The sequence below is a fragment of the Lepidochelys kempii genome, chromosome 15 (assembly GCF_965140265.1).
Source record: "Lepidochelys kempii isolate rLepKem1 chromosome 15, rLepKem1.hap2, whole genome shotgun sequence".
Lineage (NCBI taxonomy): Eukaryota > Metazoa > Chordata > Testudines > Cheloniidae > Lepidochelys > Lepidochelys kempii.
This window is the reverse complement of record NC_133270.1, coordinates 10,950,307-10,976,168: the sequence shown is the minus strand read 5'-3', so window position 1 is coordinate 10,976,168 and position 25,862 is coordinate 10,950,307. Positions and strand designations below refer to the sequence as shown.

At 43.1% G+C, this 25,862-nt stretch overlaps 3 protein-coding genes across 6 annotated transcripts; 2 read left to right on the top strand and 1 right to left on the bottom strand.

The window, feature by feature from the left end:
- Window positions 1-258: 258 nt before the first annotated feature.
- On the top strand, window positions 259-7,016 carry SRSF9 (serine and arginine rich splicing factor 9). Its single transcript, XM_073313168.1, has 4 exons — window positions 259-630; window positions 3,424-3,593; window positions 5,321-5,493; window positions 6,731-7,016. The coding sequence occupies exons 1-4, from the start codon at window positions 416-418 to the stop codon at window positions 6,872-6,874; spliced, it is 702 nt and encodes a 233-aa protein (XP_073169269.1). The 5' UTR covers window positions 259-415; the 3' UTR covers window positions 6,875-7,016.
- A 542-nt stretch (window positions 7,017-7,558) lies between these two features.
- GATC (glutamyl-tRNA amidotransferase subunit C) lies at window positions 7,559-13,863 on the bottom strand. Of its 3 annotated transcripts, none has more exons than XM_073313169.1 (5): window positions 13,636-13,854; window positions 12,673-12,723; window positions 10,666-10,832; window positions 9,698-9,801; window positions 7,559-9,290 (listed from the first exon to the last, which is right to left on the bottom strand). In XM_073313169.1, exons 1-5 carry the CDS (start codon window positions 13,819-13,821, stop codon window positions 9,232-9,234), a joined length of 567 nt encoding a protein of 188 aa, XP_073169270.1. In that variant the 5' UTR covers window positions 13,822-13,854; the 3' UTR covers window positions 7,559-9,231. The 3 variants fall into 3 exon arrangements, with proteins under 3 accessions (XP_073169270.1, XP_073169271.1, XP_073169272.1); XM_073313170.1 differs by having other exon boundaries at window positions 13,663-13,854; XM_073313171.1 differs by lacking the exons at window positions 7,559-9,290; window positions 9,698-9,801 and adding an exon at window positions 10,381-10,499 and having other exon boundaries at window positions 13,636-13,863.
- A 72-nt stretch (window positions 13,864-13,935) lies between these two features.
- Window positions 13,936-24,736, top strand: TRIAP1 (TP53 regulated inhibitor of apoptosis 1). 2 transcript variants are annotated; one of them, XR_012155097.1, is made up of 3 exons: window positions 13,936-14,170; window positions 21,009-21,302; window positions 22,921-24,736. XR_012155097.1 is itself a non-coding variant. In XM_073313173.1 (2 exons), the coding sequence occupies exons 1-2, from the start codon at window positions 14,024-14,026 to the stop codon at window positions 21,090-21,092; spliced, it is 231 nt and encodes a 76-aa protein (XP_073169274.1). In that variant the 5' UTR covers window positions 13,936-14,023; the 3' UTR covers window positions 21,093-24,736. The 2 variants fall into 2 exon arrangements, 1 of the variants encoding a protein (XP_073169274.1); XM_073313173.1 differs by having other exon boundaries at window positions 21,009-24,736.
- The last annotated feature ends 1,126 nt before the right edge of the window (window positions 24,737-25,862 follow it).

Sequence of the window (25,862 nt, the reverse complement as noted above, 5' to 3'; positions counted from 1 at the left end):
AAAAATCACAAACATTTAAATTGTTTCTGTCACTTTACGCAAAAGGGAAATGAAAGGAGAAGGTTGCATGTCCACGAGGAACGCCTATAACAATCACAGCCCAGGGTGACTGAAACTTGCGTCTACACCCCCAGGACAAGTGGCTCTGCCCGCCAAGGCTGGAAGCTTGCGCAATCGCAGTAAGATAGGCGTAAGAGCTACGCGCCGGAGCGAGCTGCGAGCATGCGCAATAGTGGGGCGCAGAGCACAACGCATGCGTAACGAAAGTTGTGTGCGGTTGCCGGCGCCTCCTCCCCTTTAAGCGGGTTGTTTAGTGTCCTCCGTCAGGAGGTGGCGACGCGGTTTTGGGGGCTGGGTGTGTGGCTCGGCTCGCGCCTACCGGGTGTGTGTGCGCGCGCGGCGCGGCGCGGCGAAGATGTCTGGCTGGGAGCGGGAGATGGGCTTCGGGCCCGGGGGCTCGGGTCGGGGCGGTGCGGGGGACGGGCGGATCTACGTGGGGAACCTGCCGGCGGACGTGCGGGAGAAGGACCTGGAGGAGCTTTTCTACAAGTACGGCCGCATCCGAGACATCGAGCTCAAGAGCAAGCGCGGCCTGGTGCCCTTCGCCTTCGTGCGCTTCGAGGACCCGCGGTGAGCGGGACGGGGGAGAGGGCCCCCGGGAGAGCCAGCTCGGCCTGAGGCGGGGGGAATCCCTCCCCCGGGTCCCGGAGCCTGGAGACGTCCCGCCCGGGCAGTTACATCCGCTTCCCGCCCCAGCCCCTCGACAGGAAACTCCTCGGCACCAGAGCCCGGGCGCGCACCCCCGATCCCCCGGCCTGGCCGGACGCCCCTCCCCCGGAGAAGGAGCCTACCGGCCTGCTGTCTCCTAGCGGGCAAAGCCCTCCTCCCCCAAGTCCTCCGGCACCCTTCCTGCCCCATGCGTGGCTCCGGGCCGCTGTGCGCGCCCCACTCCCGGCCATTCTCCATCTGTATCCAGGCAATCGCCCACTTCCCCCGCCCAGCAGTCTTCCCTAGGAATACATGACAGTGACGCGCACAGCAAATCTGTGACTGGGGACCTGCTCTCCCCCCTCCGAGCTGCCGCAACTCTGCCTAAGTCACACCGTTACATCATCTCTTAAAAGAACACCCAGAAACGGCCCTATAAGTCGTTTAGTTTCCCCTTTGTATTAATTAAAATTTGTAGATTTTCCACTTCTAATCCAAGATGCTACAGTCCAGTGTGTAATGTCACAATTTTATCTGCATGGAAGCAATTGTAATATTACAGACACCAAGGTTTGAGCTTGCAGGAGAAGTGAATTGATTCACTTTGGCCATGTAAATTATTGTGTGTGTGTGTGAGAGAGAGCACAGATGGATTGGGTTTGAAAACTTTAAACCCAGTATGGCTGTAGTCCTCAGCCAGGAATACTGCTTTGCACAACACAGTTAATAAGTAAATAATGGACAACTGTGAGGGAGGAATACATACTCGTTTATTGTCCTCTTTAATGAGTTAAGTTGATTGCAGCTGTCTAGATAAGGAGAATTCAGAGGACAGTTATCTTAACTTTTTCAGGTAGCATCAAAGGGGCTTTGGCAAGCCTGGGGAATGTTTTCACTGGGTTCCAGTACTAGCAGAATTTCTGTTCATTTGACTATACACATAAAGGTCTTATCATCTTCTTCGTCTCTTCCCTTTTAAAAAAAGAAGTCATTCTAGTTGATACTTAAGCACAACTCCGAAACTCAAACAGATGCTTTCCTGCAGCAATTATAACTATTCACCTCCACCACTATTTACCATGCAGGTATATGATTTTGTCTCTAATATGTGTATACTGTGGCTAAGCACAGTTATTACTGGTGAAATGCATCTGAATTTCCTAATATTGTGTTTAAAATATCACCATGACAGTGAATAACATGTCTGCATTCATTATTTTTGAATCAGGTTTTATGGATATATTGTAGATGCCTCCTCAGACATTAGAGACACTTATCTCTTGTAACCACTTTTGGCTTAGCAGAGACACTACCTCACAGATTGCCAGTGACAGGGAAAGCAACATCCCTTTGGCAGTTACACCACTTATTTTCAGGGAAAAGAAAACATTTAACTGAGAAAACAATGTGGTTTTTTTGGCTCTTTTTTAATGTAGATTAACAGTTTGGCAGGGAGGTGCATAAGAGTCGGAACTATGTGACCAGCAATTTCTCCATGGACCATGAGCCACTGTGTTATGGACCACTGGTGGATCAGACCCAGTTTGGGAACCACGCTTCTAAAATAAGCCCATGTAACACTCAGGCAATCTAAGAGGAAGGGGTGTTCTTTAACTAGGTTATTGGGTAGATTGTTTTGTTTATAGATATTTTGTTGATGGTTCACAGGAGTTTAAATCTGTAGTCCCTCCTGCCTTTTTTTTTTTTTAAAACATATAAAAATAACCCTCTCTCCCATCCCCTGTGACAGTCTAAAGAGAAAGCCACACCTTGATAAGGGTGACCACAATGAGGTCCTGTTCCATGACTAGAGCTCATAGGCGCTATGGTAATACAAATAGCAACTAATAACAATAGATGCTAAATGTCTCAGGATTGGGATGCTCTGCTAATGCACTCTCTGTTCTCACTATCTTCCAGTGTTATTTTGACCTTACACAGTACTTTTTGAAATTCATTTTAGAGAGGGTTTGCACACGTGTAAAGTTCAGCTTGCAGGGTCTGAATTTTGAAAAGATTTATGTTTAAACAAACAGTTATTTTGTGATTGTATATAACTTTGCAACTAGTTTCAAGGTTTAGTTTTCAGTTCATGCCCTTCTGCACGCATTAGCGTAGACTTGCTGGGATGGAAAGTGAGATTAGGTCTAGTCTTTTAATACAACATCAGAACTCTCTCAGGAGAACAAATATCCCTTGTATATAATTATGCAAGCCAAACCACCATAATGAGGCAGTTTCTAATAAGAGGCTTATTAGTGAAGGTAAAGTATTTGCCCTCACTGCCTGCCAGATTATGAAAGAGCTTTGTTCCATGTGGATCAGACTTCAATCAGAATGCAGGCTTTCTGAGAAATTAAGTGGAAAATGGCCCCTGCTTCTAAGCATAGTGGATAGGCTGAACCTGTTGGTAAATGCAAGATAGATAATGTGACTCTCCTGTGTTCTTTCCAGTGAACATGGCTGTAACCTGAAATACATGGTGCACAGGAACATAAGAGCTTGGAAAAAGCTTTTAACAATTTACAGATATAATAGTGGAGCCAGCCACTGTTGGCTGATGAACCCATTTGAAAGTCCATCAAAAAAATCATCAAATATTTTTGCAGCTACTTTAAAACTGCAGTATTTCCTAACCCGCTTGATGGCCCACTGAGATGTTGGGAACCACTGACTGAGCATCATTAATCACTGATTCATGTTATTTGTTTGCAGAGATGCAGAAGATGCAGTTTATGGGAGAAATGGTTATGATTATGGTCAATGCCGACTGCGTGTTGAGTTCCCCAGATCCTCCCGAGGTCGGGGTGGAGGTTTTGGTGGGGGGCTGCGTGGTAGGAATGGCCCTCCGTCACGACGTTCTGAATTTCGAGTCCTTGTTTCAGGTATGTTACCTTCCACACTTCAATCTGGCTAGGACTCATCCTAATGCTGTGCCTCATTGTATTGTGTCCTTGTCTCGGGAAAAAGGAGCTTCTCATATCACTGGAATAGTTTAAGGTTTCTCCTGTATCATGAAACCTCTTCCTGTAAAGGAGTATCCTGGTGTAGTTCCCTTTCCGGTTTGACTTGAGCAGGAGTCTTGTTGCTTTTTGGAGCGCATCTTGGTGAATGGTGAGCAGAAATTTCTTCATAAGGGGCCAGATGTGAACTCAGTCTTGGATTCTGAAATGTACCAGCGTTGTGTGAGTGGACAGGTGGGTAGAAGGAGGGAGAACTTGGGCACCATTCTTGCATGATGAAAACAGTTGGTCTCTAGGTGGAATGGTACCTAACATTTCATCATAATTAGAAAGGATTTGTTAGAGATATCCTGTGATGTAATACGCTCTGATAGGTGTTGACATTTTGTTCATTAAAAAAATAAATAAAGTGTGGTCTGTACCTCAGCACCTCCACATGATCTACTCACTATGGGAAAGAATGACTAAGGCACTGTGGAAGGGAGCCCCCTCAATCAACCAAAGGATTCCTAAGGGACTTCATACAAAAAAACAAAGAAACAAACTGAAAAGGCCATTCAAGTAGTGAGTTGACATTAGGAAATGGGAGTGGAGGGGGCCCTTTGTGGGAGAGAAATTAAAGTATGTTTGGAAGTTCTGCAATGCATATGAAATCCCAGGAGGAAATTCAGTACTCCCTGACAGCGGATGCTTGGAATAGTCCATAAAAACCCATACCTATATGTCTCTCCCGAAAACATGCTTATCTCCATGCATCACCTTAAAATACCCACATCTCCATTTCTCTGCATGCTCCTGTGACTTTATGGCTAAAAAAATAAAATGTTCCCTGTAAGGAAGCCACTCTACTGTAGCAATAAAATATCTTCAGCATTGCAGCAGGATCTGAACGCTATCCATTGAAACCAGGAGTACATCTCCTCTTCAGGAGCCTGGGAGGGCTGGGGGAGAATAACTGAAAATCGTCCGATTTTTTTGACATGAGAACGAAAACCTGCATTGGTAAAGGGTATTGTGAAGCCTTCTTGAAAATTGCCAGGACCAGCAGTACATTAGAGTCTCCAGCATGCTGCGGGGCAGGGAAACTCAACCCTTTGCCTTCCTTTAGGTAAATGTGCTGATAATTACAAGCTAAAAGCATGTGGTTTTGCTCACTACCAGAGGATGGAACTGCTGGAATCTCAAATTAATACAACTGATATGAATGGGACAAGCCAATCTTGGATGGGGAGCTGAGCTTGAGGAACCTTAAGGAAAAAAAAAAGTCCTGCTTTGAGAGCAAAATCTTCATTACAGACGTACAGGGTTTGAGGGGTGGTTCTGGATTACTTTACAACAGCACAAATAGCAGATTCCTCTGAAATCTCAGCACTATGAATTCCAGAGAGACCCAGGGACTATCTTACTGACAGGAGGCCCAAATTTTGTACCTTCCACGGAGGGCTCCGCTGCTGGTTTTCTGGAATGGAACTTAGTGCTATTTTTTGGATCTCTCCGTTCTTATTGCAGTTCTGATCCTATGGAAAAGTCACAAAGCACATGGAAGTGATGGAGCCCTTGGCATGGCAGGGTCAGCATCCCTGGGACAGCCTGAGTAGATGGCCTTTTTGTTTATATGGTGTCTTATGTTTTGTGTTCTCCATGCTCAGGGCTTCCTCCGTCAGGCAGCTGGCAGGACCTGAAGGATCATATGCGTGAAGCTGGTGATGTTTGTTATGCAGATGTACAGAAAGATGGAATGGGTGTAGTTGAGTTTCTCCGCAAGGAAGATATGGAATATGCACTGCGTAAACTGGATGACACCAAATTCCGCTCTCATGAGGTGGGTTCGTGCCTTCAGGGGAAGAGCATATGTGTGTACAGTCATGGAGGAACATACACTTTTTTTTCCTTGTCATGCTGCTCTCAGGAGGCATAAGAACAGAACCTAGTGATAACATTGGAGTTGGTGGTTAATAGTGACCTGTTATAATATAATGGGTCTTTCCTACCTTTTGTGGCACATACCCCACTGTGGCTTGGCATGTTAGGGTCTTGGCTCAGTGAGTGAAGTAACTAATATTGGATTTTTTAAAAATATAACATTTGGAAGGGGCAGGGCTCAGACAAGCCCGTTTATCATAGCTGAGAGCTGTACTGTTGGCTGCACCCTTCATTACCTGGAAGCCAAGAATTTGGACTTCTTGCCTCTGACTTCTACAGGGCAAGCTAGCTTGCTGTGGCATTCTCCCTTTGGCCACAGTGGCTCACAGCCTTCTCCTTTCAACTAAGCCAACTCATGTTGCCTCTGCCAGCTGGGGGCTTTGTCAGCAAACTACAGCACTCCCCCAAAGAACAAGCTGAGTGAGCAGCTGTGTTGGTTGCTATAGCTGTTTTTCCCATGCCCCAGCATGGAGCCTCTTCTTCTGGTGGTCTCCTGGTATCTGAGCCAGTAAACCACAGCTTTTTCATTCTTGGAGCTGTGCTACTTCATTGCAGCCACCTTCCCATGGCTGAGCTGTTCTGCTCCAACCATCCCCTCAGCTGAAGGCTGAGTGTGCTTGCTGTGGAGATTTCCTTACAGAACTTGAGGTGCTGATACATGATCGTGACCTGAGAGTTCGGCCTCTCCTTCCTGTGCTGAAGGACCGTACTAGTATCTCTAGCTATTTCCCTCCAGCAGTTAAGGATGGAGTCAGACCATTGGGACCTTCACCCTCTGGTTGTACTGGTTGCCACAGCCTCTTCCTGTGTGGTTGGATGTAGGAGGCACTTGTCCATGGTCCTCTTCTGGCTGCTGAGCCTCTGCCCTTGCAGATGATGATGGCTAGCAAGGTATTTCTCACTAGTACATGCACAATATTGTTTTGTAACGTACCTCGTCAAGGCATCAAGTGCCAGCGCAGAGTTTGACCCAAGCAGCAGCAGATGGATTTATACTGCCCTCTTTGTGGAAACTCCAGTCTTTGGTTATTTATGCTTTGGTCTTACGCTCCATTTGGTGTTATTCATACTAGTGGAGGACTGTTAATCAGGATGCAATGTAAATGTTTGGGTTTTCTTCTTTGTTTAAATTTCAGGGTGAAACTTCCTATATCAGAGTCTGTCCCGAAAGAAGTACCAGCTATGGCTACTCGCGGTCCCGTTCTGGTTCAAGGGGTCGCGATTCTCCATACCAAAGCAGGGGATCACCACGCTACTCATCCCCCTTCAGGCCATACTGATTCCATCCAACAGGGACTTTTTAAAAATGTGAATTGAGCCTCTTTTTTGCTCGGAATTTACATTCCAAAACTGATGGATATAGTCTTTCGTAGGAGCTCTTTGTTTTTCCTTTTTATTCAATAAAAATCTTTTTTTTAATGACTTACAGTTTTTACTAGGGAAATGTTGGTAATGAAATATTTTGAACCTCTGGAGTTCAGTTTTGTTTTTGGTTTGGAAAATGTCAAGTGTACTTTTCCCCCTCCTAACTGAGGAAAAATAAGCTTGAGAATTAGTGCAGTAACTATTGGTGGCTTGTCTGCAGGATGGTGATAAAAAGCAATGGAGTGACTGTATGACTCAGCCTGTTGTGTAGAAATATATTTAAATGTTTTAGTAACTCACAAGCGGTGGTTGTCTTTTGTACAATTAGAGGAAGATCATTGTATTAAGAGGAGGTGGGAACAGGCGCAAGCCACTCTTGAGGTTGTGGGCTGCTAGCTGCCTAAATATGTACTGAGAGAGTGATTCTCTCTTGCAGCATCAGAACAGTGCACTCTAGAATGGCAGGTGGAGGAGGGCTGAACTGCCTGAGGGCGTTTTCACACAGGGGATGGTATTAATCTTAATGAGCTGGCTTTCTCCCCTTTACAATAACTTAGTGAGGGGAAAAAAAAGGGAAAATAAAATTGTGCTATAGCATCTTTTTCAGTTAGAAATCTCAAAGTGCTTTATGCATTTATCAAGCATCTCTACGCTTATGCAAAAGTACTACTTGTTTTACAAATGCCTAAAATTACAATGCAGCTAGAGTGATTTATATGAAGTTACAGAGTCAACGATAGGACAAATAATAAAGTCCAGGAGCCACGGCTCTTCTACTAAAATTTCTCTAAATAATAATAGAGCACTTTTCATCCATAGATCTGAAAGTGCTTTACATAGGAGGCTGGTATCATTATCACCATTTTACAGATAGCATATGTGAGGCACAGAGGTGAAGTGACTTGCCAAGGGTCATCCAGGAGGGTAGTAGTAGAGCGGGGAATAGAACCCAGATCTAATGAATGCCGGTCCATGGCTCTAACCATTAGCACAGTGCTTCTAGCCGAGGCTTCTCTTGGAGCTCATGGCTCACAGTGTCTACCTAGACTACAGAAGCTTGATAGACTGCTTAATTTTCTAAAATCTGCTCTGATGTGTGATCAAAAACATTATTGTGCATCTTTATTTCACACCTGACTGCACTTGATGTCTAGCTTCCATGTAGTGGAGTTATTAAAAATAAATGACAGTTCTGCTGCCTCAGCTAGAGAATTTCAGCAGTGCAAGCAATTGCAATGCTTAACACCTTTTGTATCCCATAGAAGTGCTTTTAGTGGTGGACAGACACTGGCAGCATTACTGCAATTACAGTCGCTCTGAGCAAAACCCACAATGGTTGCATCATGCACCAGCTCACCACGCTATCAACGTGGACAGAAAGCAATGGGACTTCATTTGTACCAGGGCAACTAGTCTTCGGAATACACTTTCATAATGGCCCTAGAATTTTTCCAGTTATCTGTCTGAGCAAGGATCTCAACCGTAAAGCCATTATTTCACTTAAGAAACAAGCATGTTTCCTATATAACCTAAAAACAAATTTAGGTACCTAATTTACAAGCACCCAACTGGACGAAGCACTGGTTAGAGTGCAGTGTATATAGATGTAGAACAAGATAGCGTTGACATGAAGGTGCTTGGTAGAAGCAAAAAAGTTCTTCAAGATTGCAGCAGCTAATAAATAAAGTGCTTTCTTAGTCTGTAGAGAAAAGTGAGTTCTTGCCCTTACTGTACCTAGTAGGGGCAAAAAGCAGTTTTATGTAGCATTCTCCGATGTGGGACTTTGAGTAAGTATCAGATCACTAAGTGACAAGATAGGAGAAGCTCCAAATGAATCTAAGTACTGCAACGTTCTACTCACTCTGCTTAGGTAATTTGACAAGAAAGTAAAATACCACCAGTTTCCCTCCCCCAATCAGCAGGGTTGATGTAGGCAGCTGTTGGTTCTAGAGTGCTAACTGCATGATATTTTGAAGGTTGACATTCAGTAAGCTTCACCAAATACAGACTAATCAGAGGCACTGAGGCCAAACTTCTAGACTTGTAAATGGCCCATAGCCTTCCACCTTTGTGTATACTGGAAAAAGACACCAAACCTTTAATTTCAAAGTAATCTTACAGAAGAAAGGAAGGAAGAAAAATCAAATAATTATGTGAGGGTGTTGTTCTTGGGATTAGACATTTGCATCAAGATACTCCATAGCCATGGTTGCATATATGCCAATTCTCACAGATGACTTAAAAGCTGAAGCAGCATTCCAGACCTTGACTTTCACTCGGAGACTTGCAGAAAAGTGTCTCGCCCCTCTAGCTTTGGTAAAGGGATGTTACCTAATAGCAAACAAAACAAACAATGATAGCAGGAAACAAACTGTTCCTTATTTAGTCATTCGTACTACTCAACATACACTTGCCCATGTGGCTCACTTTAAAAGCTTACAACTGACTAGCTTTTCCCCTGCAAACAAACTCCACTTTAATTTACGGACAGTTAGAAAAAGTCAAATGTGTTCAGTAACATTAGGGTAGGATAAAACCGTTTACTTGCTACACAACTACTGGCCAAGTAATAAAAAGCTAGACACCAGTGTTTCTCCATGGGTGGCCAAAGCTATCATTGCCGTATTTCAGTATCTTTCTGCTACAGGCCAGTGCATTCAACTGTGGCAGGTTACATCTCTCAAGCCATCTACCTGGGCTTTATCAAGTGAAATGAGTTATATATAAAAAAGTGGTACCTGGTGGGGCTATGAAATATTCCTCAACTGTTTCTCTGGCATTTCGCAGAAGCTCCTCAGTGCAAGTGCCTTCTGTGATGTTATCTTCTCTGAGATACAGACATCTGAGGAGCACAGGAGACTACTAGCAATTTCTGAGACACTACCTTCTTTGCCAACTAAGTACAGGAGCATCTGGTACTGGATATAAAGTCATGCCCCTAGAGCCAGGGGGAGATTGCCTGGCTCTGAAACAATTAACATTTATCTTCTAACCTTGTTCCAGTTCAAAATGCTATTAGCATATCTTATAGTTCTTGTTTGGAGCCACTGGCAGGTAGGTGAGCAACCTCAACTTCCCTCCTGCCTGTCAGGCTCCACATACAACCATACAAATGATCTACTGTAAACTACAGTGAAACCTTGGGAAATTTCTCAATGTCCTCAAATCAGCAGGACCTTCAGCACTGAGCTGTACATGGATACAAGCACAGAAGTGCTGCATTGGACTTACTGCTGAAGATTGTTGGCAGTACTTTGTAAAAAGCTGAGTGAGACAAACCCTATATGAAAGTGTACAGTCAAGATGACTTCTTGACCAACTAAAGCTGCAGAAGATGTGACAGCAATACACAGGCTACCTACTTTATAACAAGAGCAGCAGGGATAAGCACATTTTGAAGTGACTGACGATCTTTTTCCAGGGCATTTGGGGGACAGCATGTTGTGACATGAAGAATCCGTGCAAGATACATTAAGGAATTGAAGTACATCTTTGTCATGCTTCTGTGCCTAGTTCAGGGATGCTACACAGATGCTTTTCCTACATAGAACCACATTGACATAGAACACTAGATAAAGCTTTTTGTGGAAAAGGAACCAGTTTCATAGCTGGGATGATTAGTGAAAACAGTGTTTCTGTTGAGACTATGGATATAAACGTCTTGGTAAGTTAACAGATAAGCAGGTCACTAGCCATGATTTATTACCTATCCTCTAGTACTGAATCCATTGGTTCTACCCCTTCTGTGTTGACAGCATGAAGTTGATCAGCAAATTGGATTGCTTTCTCCAGCCGTTGTACACCCTCCCAGTCGCGGAAGTCAACTAGTGCCAGACGCTCCAGGTGATCAAGCACCTCCACAGTTACTTTTTTCTGCAGAAAGAAGGAAACAAAGTCACAGATCTAGGTCCTAGAAGGAGGCTGCCACATACTGATGAGTTGGTGTGGGCAGAGATGAGTAAGTTATAAATATTGCTGCTAAAATTCTTTAGTGTAAAAGCATTTCTTGTTCAAGAAATATTATATTTAAGCATCTTGATTTCTTTTGCTGTATTTTATATTTCCTCATATTTTTAGTGAAACCAGATTGGAAGCTCCTGAAAAGCACACTGCCGAATGGATACAGCAATGTAGCATGAGTGCCCAGCTGTTTGTATGAACCAGCATTCCCACTATCTTTCCCCTCCTCATTTGGTGTCTAGCAAAGGTAAGTCAAAAGAGCTGTTACTCTTATAACCAATACACAGAACTCCACAAGGTAGCTGGCTAGAGCCGTGGCTCTCAACCTTGCCAAACTACTGTACCCCTTTCAGGAGTCTGATTTGTCTTGAGTACCCCCAAGATTCACCTCACTTTAAAAACTACTTGCCTACAAAATCAGACGTAAAAATACAAGTGTCACACCACACTATTAATGAAAAATTGCTTACTTTCTCATTTTTACCTTGATCATTATAAAATAAATCCATTGGCATATAAATATTATACTTACATTTTAGTGTATAGTATATAGAGCAGCATAAACAGGTCATTGTGTAAAATTTTAGTTTGTACTGACATTGGCAGTGCTTTTTACGTAGCCTGTTGTAAAACTAGGCAAATATCTAGATGAGTTGATGTACCCCCTGGAAGACCTCTATGTGCCCCTGGTTGAGAACCACTGAGCTAGAGGAGCCATTGATCTTCTCTCCATAGACCTAGCAATGTGGGGCAGATCCTCAACTTGGGTAAACGATCATTGTTCTGTTGACTTCAGTGGAGCCTGACAATTTATAGCAGCTGAGATCTGTCTAAGTTTGAGTGATCTGTGAACTATCATGCTATCACAAGAACACTTGATTTAAACAAATGCTGCCCCAGAACACCATCAGGTTAGTTTAATTATTTAGGTTGTCATTAATTTTCAAAGTAAACTGATTTTGTGTAGCTCTGTCTTCCAAGTTCCAATCTGCACTAACATGGCAGAATTATTGGGTATAGAGTTTAGAGCAGGGGTCTCAAACTCAATTTACCTTAGGGCCAGTGCCAGTCCTCCAAATCCTCCCAGCAGGCCAATAACATCACTGAAGATGGTGTTCAGAAAAGAAAACGTTTATATTGTATTTTTTATTTCAAATTTCTTAGAAATAATAAAATTGTCATAAAATTTTATACAATTCTTTGCCTGCTGGGGAGTTTAGTGTTTGTCAGACACCTGGTAACGCTTCAGTTCTGTCAGTTTGTTGATGTTTGGCCTCCGTGACTGAGCAGTTGAAAACTTCAGGATTGCAGCAAGGTGTGCATCAGATAGTTGTGTTCGCTATTTTGACTTGTTTATATTCATTGTGGGGGAAAAAAGTGACACTGCCTCCATGGCTGACTCTGCCTGGCAACTAATGATGCTGCCTCCATGGCTGACTCGGCCCGGCAACTAGTGATGGTATCTCTGTCCCTCTCCCCTAGCCATTGGGAGCTGTGGGGGACGGTGCCTGCAGCAGATGTTGCCAGCAGTATGTCCGCATGTGTCTCTCCTCCACGGGCCGTAGTGGGGAGGTTCTCGGGCTGCAGATGGCCCGGGGCCGGGACTTTGAGACCCCTGGTTTAGAGAAACTGTCCTGAGTTTTGATTTGATTAATTTTACCATTATTTCCTCTCAAATTTGCAATTGCTAGCTAACAGAAGAAAGTTACATTGGCCAGGTCTATGTTTAAATGTTTTGCTGAATTCACCATACCTGAGGGAGTGGTCTCTGTTCCACATGCTGCCATGTTGGGTTCTGGTAGACCTAAAGAGGAAGAGGTGGGCAGTGATAAATATGCAACAGTTGTTTAAATATTTAGCGTGAATAATCTCAGATTATAGACACATTGTCTTAAATACTTGTAAATGGATTCTGTTTTGTAGGGGAAATTAGTTCTAGAGAGAATGAAACTAAACCCACATGTCCCAAGAAATAAAGTTGAAAGATTGGCTGTAGTGATGAATCAGAAGATGCAAACCAAAATATAGTTTGCACTTTTGCAGCTCAGGGCATCTCAAAATGCTTTAAGGACAGGGAAGCCAACTGAAATTGTGATTTGCCAAAGGAACAAATAAGGTTGTGGTTCAGAACCCAGGAGTCTAACTCCCAGTCGTATGCTTTAAACATTAAACTATATTTGCTGTCTGAAACTTGCTAGCTGGTATAATACTCATGCTTATTAATTTGACGTAAAAAGTGGATTATATTTTGTAATCTATTGTTTTGCAGCTTTTAATTTGACTAATAAAAGCTTTGAAAATTAGTTGCGTTAGAAATTCTGTCTTCTAGCTACAGTCTCCTTGCTGTATTTGTATGTGACAGTACCCTAAGTGTAGCCCCTTGAATAGATCCTGATCCCTCTACGCAGCTTTGGGATTTGCTCCAGTCCACAGAGTGGAGACTGACCTATCCAGTGTTATGTATTCTGCTGCCATAATGCCATAAGGCTCCCGCTTATAACGGTCACCCTTTCACCACCACTCCTACAAGGCGTCTCTATGCTACTGCCACCGCTTGTATGGAGGTTGGATGGGGGCAGTCGATTAAACATCCCATTCACGACAGAATCCCCGCTTCTCCTTCCCTCCTGGGGCGGGCGGCTGATGTCCCCACGTGTCTTGCTATAAGGCCCGCAATGTATGAAGACCACTCGGATGTCATGGGCGCGGACCTCACCCCTCCTCTGTAGCTCCGGGGTCTCACCAGGCCTCTCTGCCGTGGGTCCCCCGCCGCTTCCTGCCGGCTGTCGCTCCGTCCCGAAGCAGCCTGCGTGAAGCGGCTTCCTAAGGAAAGGCCGGCCCAGTGCGAGCCTCCTCCTAGGGGAGCGCCCCTGATGTAGCGGCTGAACCGCAGAGCCCACATTCCCCCCCCCCTCCGGACTTCCGCATCCGGGATCCATTCTTAGGCAGCTGAGCGGATGGGTGTCATCGCGCTGCGCTCACTAGCGTCCTAGGTGAACAGGAACTACGTCACTTGGGAACGCCGCACTTCCTAGCAGCGGCGGCGGCGGCGGCGGGAAGGGCGGCGTAAGGCCCTGTCGCTTCCCTGGGCCTGCGGCTCCGTCATGAACAGCGTGGGGGAGGCGTGCACGGAGCTGAAGCGCGAGTATGACCAGTGCTTCAACCGCTGGTTCGCCGAGAAGTTCCTCAAGGGGGAGAACGCGGGGGACCCCTGCGTGCAGCTCTTCAAGCGCTACCAGCTCTGCGTGCAGGTGGGGGAAGTGGGCCCGGCGCAGAGGAAGGGGAGCGAGTCGCCATTGGGCGGGGCGAGTGACCGTGGGGAAGGACCCTCGAAGGGAAGAGGGAGGGTGGGGGTGTCCCCTGGCTTCCTCTTCCGTCACGGGGGGAGGCCTCCCCCGCACAAACCCTGCCTAGCCAAGCGCTGCGTTGGGCAAGTTGGCGTCTCAGCTGGCGGCGCTCCGGCCCCGCCTGCCCTTGAGCGCGGCTGCGAAGGCGTGGTTACCTTTGGGTTCATTGGGGCAGAGTGACTGGGGAGTACCATAGATGGAAGAGGAAGGCTTGCTGTGTTACCCTGGTGAAATCACTTAGCAAACCCAGGGCTCAGAAAAGGCATCTGTGAAATGTTTCGGGGATAGCTGTGTTAGTCTGTATCAGCAAAAACAACGGGGAGGCCTTGTGGCTGATCATCTGATGAAGTGGGTTCTAGCCCACGAAAGCTTATGCCTAAATAAATGTGTTAGTCTCTAAGGTGCTGCAAGGACTCCTTGTTGTGGGTTTTTGGTTTTTGTTTTGTTTTTTTTAACTCTGTGAAGTGGGGATAAACTTATCCACTTCAGAAGGGTGGTGGTGTGAAGATTAAATTCCTTAGTATTTTGAGACCTAGGTATTACAGTAGGTCTCACTATTGTTAAGTATCATTTTGAAGATGAAGAAATCACTTGTGATGAGACATTTAAAATCTTATTAAAATGTTCATAGTTTGCAAGACTTCTTGGGACAGGAATCAGTCAGATTTGACTAATTTTCTTCAAACTTCTCTTCGTTTGAGACTCACATTAATCTGAGAGACTTGATGTTATAGAGACTATTCACGATTTCCATGGTGTGTGTATTCTGTTTTGTTACTGTCAGTACTGATAGAATATTTCACTCACTCATACATCATTAAATTCTCAAACATTAGTGATGACCTCTCTTTCCCCTCTCTTTAATTGCCTCTTATGCAGGGGGAATTTAACTTTCAGTCATAAGAACGGCCATACTGGGTCAGACCAAAGGTCCATCTAGCCCAGTATCCTGTCTTCTGACAATGGCCAATGCCAGGTGCAACAGGGAATGAACAGAATGGGTAATCATCAAGTGGTCTATCCTTTGTTGCCCATTCCCAGCTTCTGGCAAACAGAGGGTAGGGATGCTATCCTTGTCCATCCTGGCTAATAGCCATTGATGGATCTGTTCTCCATGAATTTATCTAGTTCTTTTTTTGAACCCTGTTACAGTCTTGGCCTTCACAACACCCTCTGGCAAGGAGTCGCACAGGTTGTGTGTTGTGTGAGGAAATACTTCCTTTTGTTTGTTTTTAAATCTGCTGCCTATTAATTTCATTTGGTGACCCCTACTTCTTGTGTTATGAGAAGGAGTAAATAACATTTCCTTATTCACTTTCTCCACACCGTCCTGATTTTATAGACCTCTATCAAATCCCCCCTTAGTCATATTTTTTCCAAGCTGAAAAGTCCCCGTCTTATTAATCTCTCCTCCTACAGCAGCCGTTCCATACCCATAATAATTTTTGTTGCCCTTTTCTGAACCTTTTCCAATTCCAATGTATCTTTTTTGAGATGGGGCGACCACAACTGCATGCAGTATGCAAGACGTGGGCATACCATGGATTTATATAGAGGCAATATGATATTTTCTGTCTTATTAGCTATCCCTTTCTTAATGATTCCCAGCATTGTTTGCTTTTTTGACTGCTGCTGCACATTGAGTGGATGTTTTCAGAGAACTATCCTCAATGACTCCAAGATCTCTTTCTTGAGTGGTAACAGCTGATTTAGACCCCTCATTGTATATGTATAGTTGGGATTGTTTTCCAATGTGCATTACTTTGCATTTATCAACATTGCATTTCATCTGCCATTTTGTTGCTCAGTCACCCAGTTTTGAGAGATCCTTTTGTAGCTCTTCACTGTCTGCCTAGGATTGAACTATTTTGAGTAGTTTTGTATCATCCGCAAGTTTTGCCACCTCACTGTTTACCCCTTTTTTTCCAGATCATTTATGAATATGTTGAATAGGAGTGGACCCAGTACAGACTCCTGGGGGATACCACTATTTACCTCTCCATTCTGAAAACTGACCATTTATTCCTATCCTTTATTTCCTGTTTTTTTAACCAGTTACCAATCCATGAGAGGACCCTTCCCTCTTATCCCATGACCGCTTACTTTGCTTAATAGCCTTTGGTGAGGGACCTTGTCAAAGGCTTTCTGAAAATCTAAATACACTATATCCTCTGGATCCCCCTTGTCCACATGCTTGTTGACCCCCTCAAAAAATTCTAGTAGATTGGTGAGGCATGGTTTCCCTTTACAAAAACCATGTTGACTCCTCTCCAACAAAACTGTGTTTACCTATGTTTAAGAATTTTGTTCTTTACTATAGTTTCAACCAGTTTGCCCGGTACTGAAGTCTGGCTTACCGGCCTGTAATTGCCAGGGTCACTTCTGGAGCCTTTTTAGAGGTCCCTTAGTATACCATATTCTGTAGTCTCTGCATCATTGATTTGTCTTTCTCTGTATGTTCTCCAGTGTTTTGTTTTTCATTAACAAGAAGAGGAAACATCCTCATTATATTGAGCTTTCCATAAAGAACAGCTCAGTGAAATGAAGATATCTTTATTGGAAGTGCAGTGATAGTGAAAAGCTGATACAATTTATGGGTGCCCTATGTAATTCAGTATAGTAGGTTATTTTGAGTGCTAGCTATGTCTAGGATTGTGGGGGGTTTTGAATGGCTGAAATTTCATAAAACAATGGACTTAGAACGGCTGTCCAAAGAGGCATTATTACTTTATTTTTTCTTACATTGCTCATCTCACTATTGGCTCATGTAAGGGCCCAGGTCCTACATGCTGCTGCAAGTGGGTGAATCCCTGTGCTATGAGCCTCATTAACTTCATTGGGACTCCATGCAGGCATAGAGGTCTGACCACATGATCAGGGCCTGATTTGTTGCCCCCTAGATTTCTGCATTCTTGAAATTGAAGTCTAATTGGTTGATATATTTCTGGGTCTCCTTTGTTTAAAAATTGTGACAATATTTGGCTTTTTTGTTCAATTGCAAATTATTCCATCTGTATTCCAAATAATCAAAAATTACAACTGGTGGTACTTCCTTCTATTCATTAAAAATCTTTGGATGCCCTCTTCAGGCCTTTTGTTTTGAGACATTTACTATTTCCAAACCTATGGATTCCAGTTGAGTTTTTGTTTTGCTGTCCTCCTCTTACGTTTGCTCATAATATGCATTCTCTTCTTCCTTATGGTTAAACACTTTATTGGTTGCTTTATATTTAATATTCCTATTTTTCATCCTAACTCTTAATCATTCTTCAGACGTATATGGACAAGTATCTTATGTTCTTTTACTCTCCTGGTTAGCATGATCTTACGCTCTTTTTTTTGTTTAAAGTTATCTTCTTAAGGGGTGTACCTTAATTTGACTCATTCCTTTATTTTCTTCTCTAAACTCATTTAATTTGTGGTCCCTTGCCTTTGCTTTTACATCTGTTAGCCTTTGACTGTGTATTGAGAGGAAAGGATATCTCACCTTGTTGCATTCACAATGTTCTGAAATAAATGATCCTGAACAAAGTTGGCGGCGGGTGGGGGGGAACAAAACTCTTCTATTATAAAATTGATTGTGTGTGTTTCACTAATAGGTATAGCACTTGAGTAGCTAAAATTGCTGACTGGCTACTTTCTTGATGCTCTTCTCATTAAGAAATGCTTTTTGTACTTTTATTGACTTACAGTATATATATTACACATACATGTGTTCTGAAGTCTAAAAAATGGGAGGCAGGCCACTTGAGAATCTCTGGGTAAAGAAAAAAGGTGTTTTAAAAAAAATGACATGGTAAGGGTCTACTATAGACCTCCAAATCAGGAAGAGAAGGTGGATAAGATATTTATAAATGAAGCAGACATCTCCATATCCAAAAGACCTGGTAGAATCATGGGACTTTAACTACTTGGACATCTGTTGGAAAAGTAATATGGCAAAATACAAAACTTCCAATTAGTTACTGGAAAGTATTGGAGACAACTTTTTTTTTTTCCCAGAAAGTAGAGGAAGTAACTAGGAGGACTACCCTTTTAGATTTGATTTTGATTTAACAGTGAGGAATTGATAGTGCATCTGAAAGTGAAATGCAATTTGGATGAAAGTGATCATGAAATGATAGATTTCATGATCCTAAGGCAAGGAAGGAGTGAGAGCAGCAGAGTAAGGAAAAAGGACTTTAAAAAAGCAGACTTTTTAACAAAACTCAAAGAACCGGTAGGTAAGGTCCCATGGGAAGAAAATCTAAAGTGGTGGGTGTGGTGGGGATGGGGGGAGTAGTTCAGGAGTGCTGGCAGTTTCTCCAGGAGACAAACTATCCCCATGTGATGGAAAGATAAGAACAGTAAAAGGCCAATATGGCTCTATCAGGAGCTCATTAATGACCTGAAAATCAAAAAGGAATCCTGCAAAAAGTGGAAACCTGGACAAATGGCTAAGGAAGAGTACAGAAGACATGCACAAGCATGTAGGAACAGAATCAGAAAGGTTAAAGCAAAAAATGAGTTACAGCTAGCAAGGGACATAGAAGGCAATAAGAAGTCCTTTTAAATACATTAGGAACTAGAGAAAGATGAAGGCAAGTATAGGTCCTCTAGTTAGCAGGGGAAGAGAGCAAATAACTAATGACCTCAAGAAAGCTCAGGTTTCTGACACTTATTTGGCTTCAGTCTTCACTAAAAAAGGTTAATGGTGACCAAATACTCAACACAATATTAACAACAAGGGGGAAGAAATGCAAGCCAACATAGGGAAAGATCAGGTCAAAGACTATCTAGATAAGTTAGGTGTATTCAAGTCAGCAGGGCCTGATGAAATTCATCCTAGAATACTTAAGGAACTAGCTGCAGCAAACACTGAACCGTTAGGTTTCAGAGTAACAGCCGTGTTAGTCTGTATTCGCAAAAAGAAAAGGAGTACTTGTGGTTAGTCTCTAAGGTGCCACAAGTACTCCCTTTCTTTTTACTGAACCGTTAGTAATTGTCTGAGAACTTCTGGAGGATGGGTGAGATCCCAGAAGACTGGAGAAGGGCCAACAATAGATATGGCCCTAGTGAAAAGCAGAACAAAGAGGACCCAGGGAATTATAGACCAGTCAGCCTTTTGATACATTGAAAGATACTGGCACAAATGTTTAAAAATCAATTTATAAGCACATAGAGGTTAATACAGCCATAAGGAATAGCCAGCATGGAATTGTCAAGAACAAATCCTGCCAAACCAACCTCATTTTCTTCTTTGACAGGGTTACTGGCCTAGTGGATAGGGGTAAAGCAGTAGATATGATATATCTTGATTTTCTGGGTTTTTGACGCAGTCCCATATGACATTCTCATAAGAAAACTATGGAAATATGGTCTAAATTAAATGACAGTAAGTTGAGTGCACAACTGGTTGAAAGAATGTACTCAGAGTTCTTTATCAATGTTCTCATTTATGACTTGGCTAATGGAGTGGAGAGTGCTTATAAAATGTGCAGATGACACCAGGCTGGGATGGGTTGCAAGCACTCTGGAAGACAAGATTAGAATTGAAAAGGACTGTGACAAATTAGAGAATTGATCTGAATTAAACAAGATGAAATTCAATAAAGAAGTGCAAAGTACTTCATTTAGGAAGGCAAAAATGCACAACTACAAAATAGTGTATAACTGACTAGGAGGTAGTACTCCTGAGAAGGATCTGGGGCTTATAATAGATCACAAATTTAATACATGTCAACAATGTGATTTAAATTCACAATTGCAAAAACCGCCAATATCATTCTGGGGTGTATTAACAGGAGTGTCGTATATAAAGACGTGGGAGGTAATTGTCCTACTCTTCTTGGCACTGGTGGGACCTCAGCTGGAGTACTGTGTCCAGTTGTGGGTGCCACACTTCAGGAAAGATGTGGACAAACTGGAGAAAGTCCAGAGGAGTGTAACAAAAATGATAAAATATTGAGAAAATCTGACCTACGAAGAAACTTTTTTTTTTAAACCTAAGTGTCACCTTGAGAGAAGGCTGAGGGGGGAGGGGTGGCCTGATAAAACTTTCAGATATGTTAAGGGCTCTTATAAAAAGGATGGTGATGAATTGTTCTCTGTGTCCACTGAAGATAGGGCACAGTGTGGACTTCATGACATCTCAAAGTTCCTTCCAGTCCTACATTTCTATGATATAAAACTTAAATTTGTACCTTCCTTAATCTCTCCTATAAAGCTTAATTGCAGTCACCTTTACTTATGTTTTTACTCCATATATACACATTTTTAACATGTATTAGTTCTTTCCTCCCTTTCTTCTATGACCCTCCTACATGAAGCTTTACAGACTACTATTGACATTCCAGTTGAAAGAACGAGCAGTCAGTGCTTTTGTAACAGTCATCCTGTCAATTTCTTTCATGATACATTACTCCATGAAGATTTCATCTGTTGCCTTGGTTCTTCTGCTCACAGCACTGAGACCTCATCTTCAGGTCCCTCTAGCTTCTTTCACTCACTGCACCAGGTGTTCCTCTCAACATATGGATGAGAAGTGTTGGTCTAGGGCTTGGATAAATTTATCTGATGGAGTCTTGGCTACAAGTCATACTATATTCACGGTAGCTCTTTGAGCGTGTCTGATGGTATGGTTTGATGGAAACCTTAATAGCAACCTTGATTGGTCTTAAATTATACCAGGCAGGGAACATGTCTTTATGTAGAACCACAAAACATTACTAAAACAAATTTGCTTTTTTCCCCCCCTTCCTAGAAAGCTATTAAGGAGAAAGACATACCCATCGAAGGGCTGGAATTCATGGGTCCCAGGAAAGGAAAAGCTGAAAACTCCTCCTGATCTTGTTTGGACATCTTGTGCCATTACAATGACCTTTTTGGACTTGGAAAAAGAACGTCACAAAGACTAGATGATTGCCTTGAATTAGCTGTTATTTCTGCCTGGCTTTTTAAGAAGCAAGAAGTCTTTTCTGCAGTTCCTTTCAGCTAGGTTGTGTGGCAATTACTGTTTCATCCTAAATGAATGTTGTTGGTGGTCTGGCATCATGCGGTGTGTGAATAGCCTTTTTATCAATTTATAATCATAAGTGAATGTACTCTGAACAGGGGAATATTTATTGAAATGGGTTTAGATATTAGCTGATCTATGATCAGTTGCTTTTTTATTTATATAACATTAAGACAATTTTAAATACTGAAATTAATGTGAAAGGGGTTAATTTACGTATTGGAGTATGCTGCTGGATTTTTATTGGGGATAGGGTTGGTTTCAGTTTCCTGAAAACTGATGTGCTACACCTTTGCTTCATATTGTGCAACTGTAATGCTGCCATGAAAGGCCCACTGCTGAAGTTGCAATGATTTTTGTTTGAATGCACAAGGTGTTGTTTTAATATAGAATACACATCAGTCAACTAAAGTTATGCTTGACTAAATGAGACAACTGTCCGGTTAAACCTGCCTGTGATCTTTAAGATGGGAAGGGGCCAGCCTGTCACAGAAGTGAATAGGAGCAACTGCTTTCAGAAGGTATTTTCAGCAGCCTTGGGCAGTTCATGCACAGAGCTGAAAAGGCACTGACACTACCTTGAACTTAACTTTATACTACTGAATGGCTGTTGCCCCATAAATAAAGTTTCAACAGTGATTCAATTACACTTCACTTGTCCTTCTCTAACAGGTGCCCCCACCCCACATGCCCAGAAACACTCCACAGATTAGCCTCAAAATCATGAAGTTAAATGTCTGCTTAAGTTAAATATTTGAATTAGACAAGGGATTCCTGCTCTGTGACACTCTAAAACGGTACCCAACTGTCAGTTGGAAATTTGTCTTCCTGCTTTGTAATAAGAAATCTGAAAGGAGAGGGAGAAATGCAACTTTACGATATACCTCTGCATGAAAACTGATGTCCTAAACCAAAATGTAGCTGGCTGAAGTCTGTTTTCAAGCGTTATTTAAATTTGATTTAGTAACATCAGGAAATGTTGAGTGGTGAGCTTAGTGTAGCATGTAAAGGATTAATCAAGAACCAAGCTTGTTTTCCAAATTTCTTTAGAGACTTCTGTTTAGCTTCCTTCCTTACACCCATGCACCTTGCCCTTTAGCCTTCCTACTGAAAAAGACTTTTTCCCCTAAGGAGACTCCTAATGGTGTTTAACTCAAGTCAACCTGAAGTCTATGAGAAACAAAGCTTCCCCCTTCTGCCCCCAGCCTTTCCTCCCTAAATCCCTCTGGAGGTCTTCAAGAATGGATCCTTTTTTCTGCAGACCTTAATGTAGCTGGAGAAAGCAAGAGGTGTAGGTGACTCAGAACAGCAGTTAGTTTCCCCCTTCTCTGAACCTAAGGTTTGCAAAAGGAGAAAATCCCTCCTGAGCCTTATGAAGGAGTTGGGGGAGGAAGTTTCCTCCCCAAGAACCCATCATGAGTACAGGGAGAAGCTGAAGGAGTGAGAGGAGGAGTCTCCTCTATTGATGTTGCTTCTCCTCTCCACCAGACATGTTAACTGTTTCCATTCTTTTGGACCATAGGACGGTTTCAGTCCTTTGGAAATGAGTGAGTTAATAGGACAGGAGCTCTGTTCCTAGGCACCTTGTAGGATCTAAACAAGGGGACAAACCTTTATCTTAATGAGACTTTTTGTAAAAATTGGAACTTCTTTATTACAGGCCAGAGGAGAACTGCAGCTACCGTGCTCTGGCACAGAGGATGATGCGTGAGCCTTTTGACCAACAGATGAAAACAGACTTCTCCTAGACTTTTTAGTGCAGGGGTGGGCAAACTTTTTGGCCTGAGGGCTGCATCGGGATTCTGAAATTGTATGTTGGGCTGGTTAGAGGAGGCTGTGCCTCCCCAAACAGCCAGACATGGCCTGGCCGCTGCCCCTTATCTGACCCCCCCCTGGGATTACTGCCCCATCCTGCACCTTCTGCCCCTGCTGTCCCATCCAACCCCCCTGTCTCCTTCCTGACTGCCCCCCCTGTGACCCCTGCCCCATCCAACCCCCCCCTTCTCCCAGACTGCCCCCAGACCTCTTGCCCCTGACTACCCCCCAGGATCCCTGCCTCATCCATCCTCCCTGGCCCCTGACTGCCCCTTCCAACCCCTCCTCTCCTTCCTGACTGCCCCCCTGGAACCCCTGTTCACACCCCTCACCACCCCCTGAATTCCCCTGCCCTCTATCCAACTCCTCCCTGCCCTATTACCGTGCTGCTTGGAGCACCGGTGGCTGGCAGCACAGCTGCACCAGGACAGGCAGCCGCACAGCACAGAGCACCGGGTCAGTCCGGGCTCTGCAGCCCTGCCGCCCAGAGTATTGTGCTGTGTGGCGGCAGGGGAGGGGGGACACCAGGGAAGGGGTTGGGGGCTAGACTCTCAGGCCAGGAGCTCAGGGGATGGGCAGGATGGGCTATAGTTTGCCCACCTCTGTTCTAGAGGCTGCAGTGTGCCTACTATTGTAGGTTACTAGAGTTTGCAGGAATTGAGTTTGTCTCCTAGTCCTCATAACACTTTAAAAAAACTCATTAAAGAAATGTCCATAACTTCAGTAAGATGAAGTTAATATTTCAGCTGTTTAATTGCTGTAAGTACATGCTACCATTAAAAAACCTCCAGAAAATACAGTTAAGGTTGCAGTTCTCAAACAAAGTCCCTGATCTACCTTAACTGTCCCTAGTGATGCTCTGAGAATAGCAAACTCCTGTGATGTGATATATATTCAGAAGATTCATTAGCCCAGTGACTAGAACACTTTAGAATGCCTTAAGGGGTTGTGTGGCTGTTAGGCCATACATAGCACCCCAAAAAAATAATCATAGTGTATGGGAGCCAATCCTTCCCCCCATCTTCAGTATGGGCCTGATCCTGCCAGCTACTGAGGGCATTCAGCTTCCTACAGCAAAAACTTAGATGGAATCAGTTTGATCCTGTAAGGTGCTAGCACCTTGTTCTCCAAACAGCACTAGCTGTATTATTAAAAACAGCACTAGCTTATATTTCAGCCTCATACACTCATGAGAGCTAACATGAAAAAAAATAGTATGATAAAAGTCACCAATAAATATCAGGCATTTATATATGAAACAAGTTATAAAGCTAGTTTTCTTTGGAGCACTCCATACAGAGAAAGGGAGATGGTAGGATGGCATCTTTGGAGCCAGAGTTAATGTTCATTGGGAATGCTGTTTGAGATATAACTTAACATTCTTTAAGGATAATGTGCACTCTAGCCCTGTCTGCAACTTGCACTTCACCTCAATGAAGTGTTTTGGGTGGGAGGAAAGAGGCAGTTATGCTAACGTTAGAGTATTACTATCCCAACTCTGGAAAAACTGTTTCATCAGCTAATACGATTAAGCCAGAAAGTGCCTTATACTGAGCTTTAACATAGGAGGAAACTTGCTTTAGCAACCACATGTATTCTGCTAAGATGCTGTGTGGGCTGTAATAATGGGGATGAAATAAATATTGTGAAATGGGGGTAAATAGTGTCTTGTAATGTTCACTTTAGAATTTTTCTTTTGGCTTATTTGTCATTCTCCCTCCAGCTAGAAGATAGGTAGAAATAGAATAGCTGAAGTTCTTTAGAGAAGGGTAGTAGTGATCCCTAAACAGTATAAATTAGCTTTTTCCCCTTACTGTATTGGAGGAATATATGCTTACTTTTAACTTTATTTTTACAATAGTGTATAACTTACTCATGGTGAGGACAAAGCCTTCAGTCCTGCAGCATTTAAGAGTTTCTGGCCCATATTATGTTTTATATGTAGTCATACAGTTGTTTTTCAAAGTCTGCAGCTAGAGTACTCGTGACCTGTGCTTTAGCTTTTAATGTTATAAAGGAGCAGTAGTGAAATAAGACTCTGGTAAAGTGACTGGTAAGTACAGGAAGATAGTAGAAAACAAGCTGTTGCTCCATTGTGTCATCTATATGGTACCACCCTTCATTTGTGAATTAAGCTTGTTTTATTTTTTTTAAGTTTGCCACAATGAATGGGTGGGACCTATTCATGGAAAGTGCAGGGTCAAGGAGAATTCAGCTCTGGCTAAACTGAATTGTTTGCATTACAGCATAGATTCTTGTTAATTAGTACTACAAGGTCATAACTAAAGAGCTCACTCCTCTCTACTTCTGTAGGATAAGACTTTATGATAGAATATGAAAACACTGCTGCTTCAGAACCGACTAGTTAGAATTAAAAGGAAGCTTCTTTCACAGGTGTTACTACTTTGTTGTCCATGATGGACATCTTAGTTTTTATGAATTTGCACAGCACCTCATTCCTAACTGGGCATGTTAGGTTCTAACTTATGCAGTAACATACGTATGAAGCAGTATTAGATTATGAAGTCATTTGGCAAAATTGCATAGGGAAAACAGAAGGCACAAGTACTAGCAAGGTGCGGAACAGTGCAAATTCTTCAGGATGCTGCAAGAATAGAACTTTGCTCTGCCACAATATAGGAGCACTACAGCTGGGGAAGACAGTGCTATCCAGTAGAGCATACCTCTCACAGAGACAAGGTTTGTTTATGGATGTGTTAGTTTCCAGAGTTATCCAGTGTAGGATTTCTTGCATCTTTCTTTAAGAGCAGTAGTTTTCAGCAGACC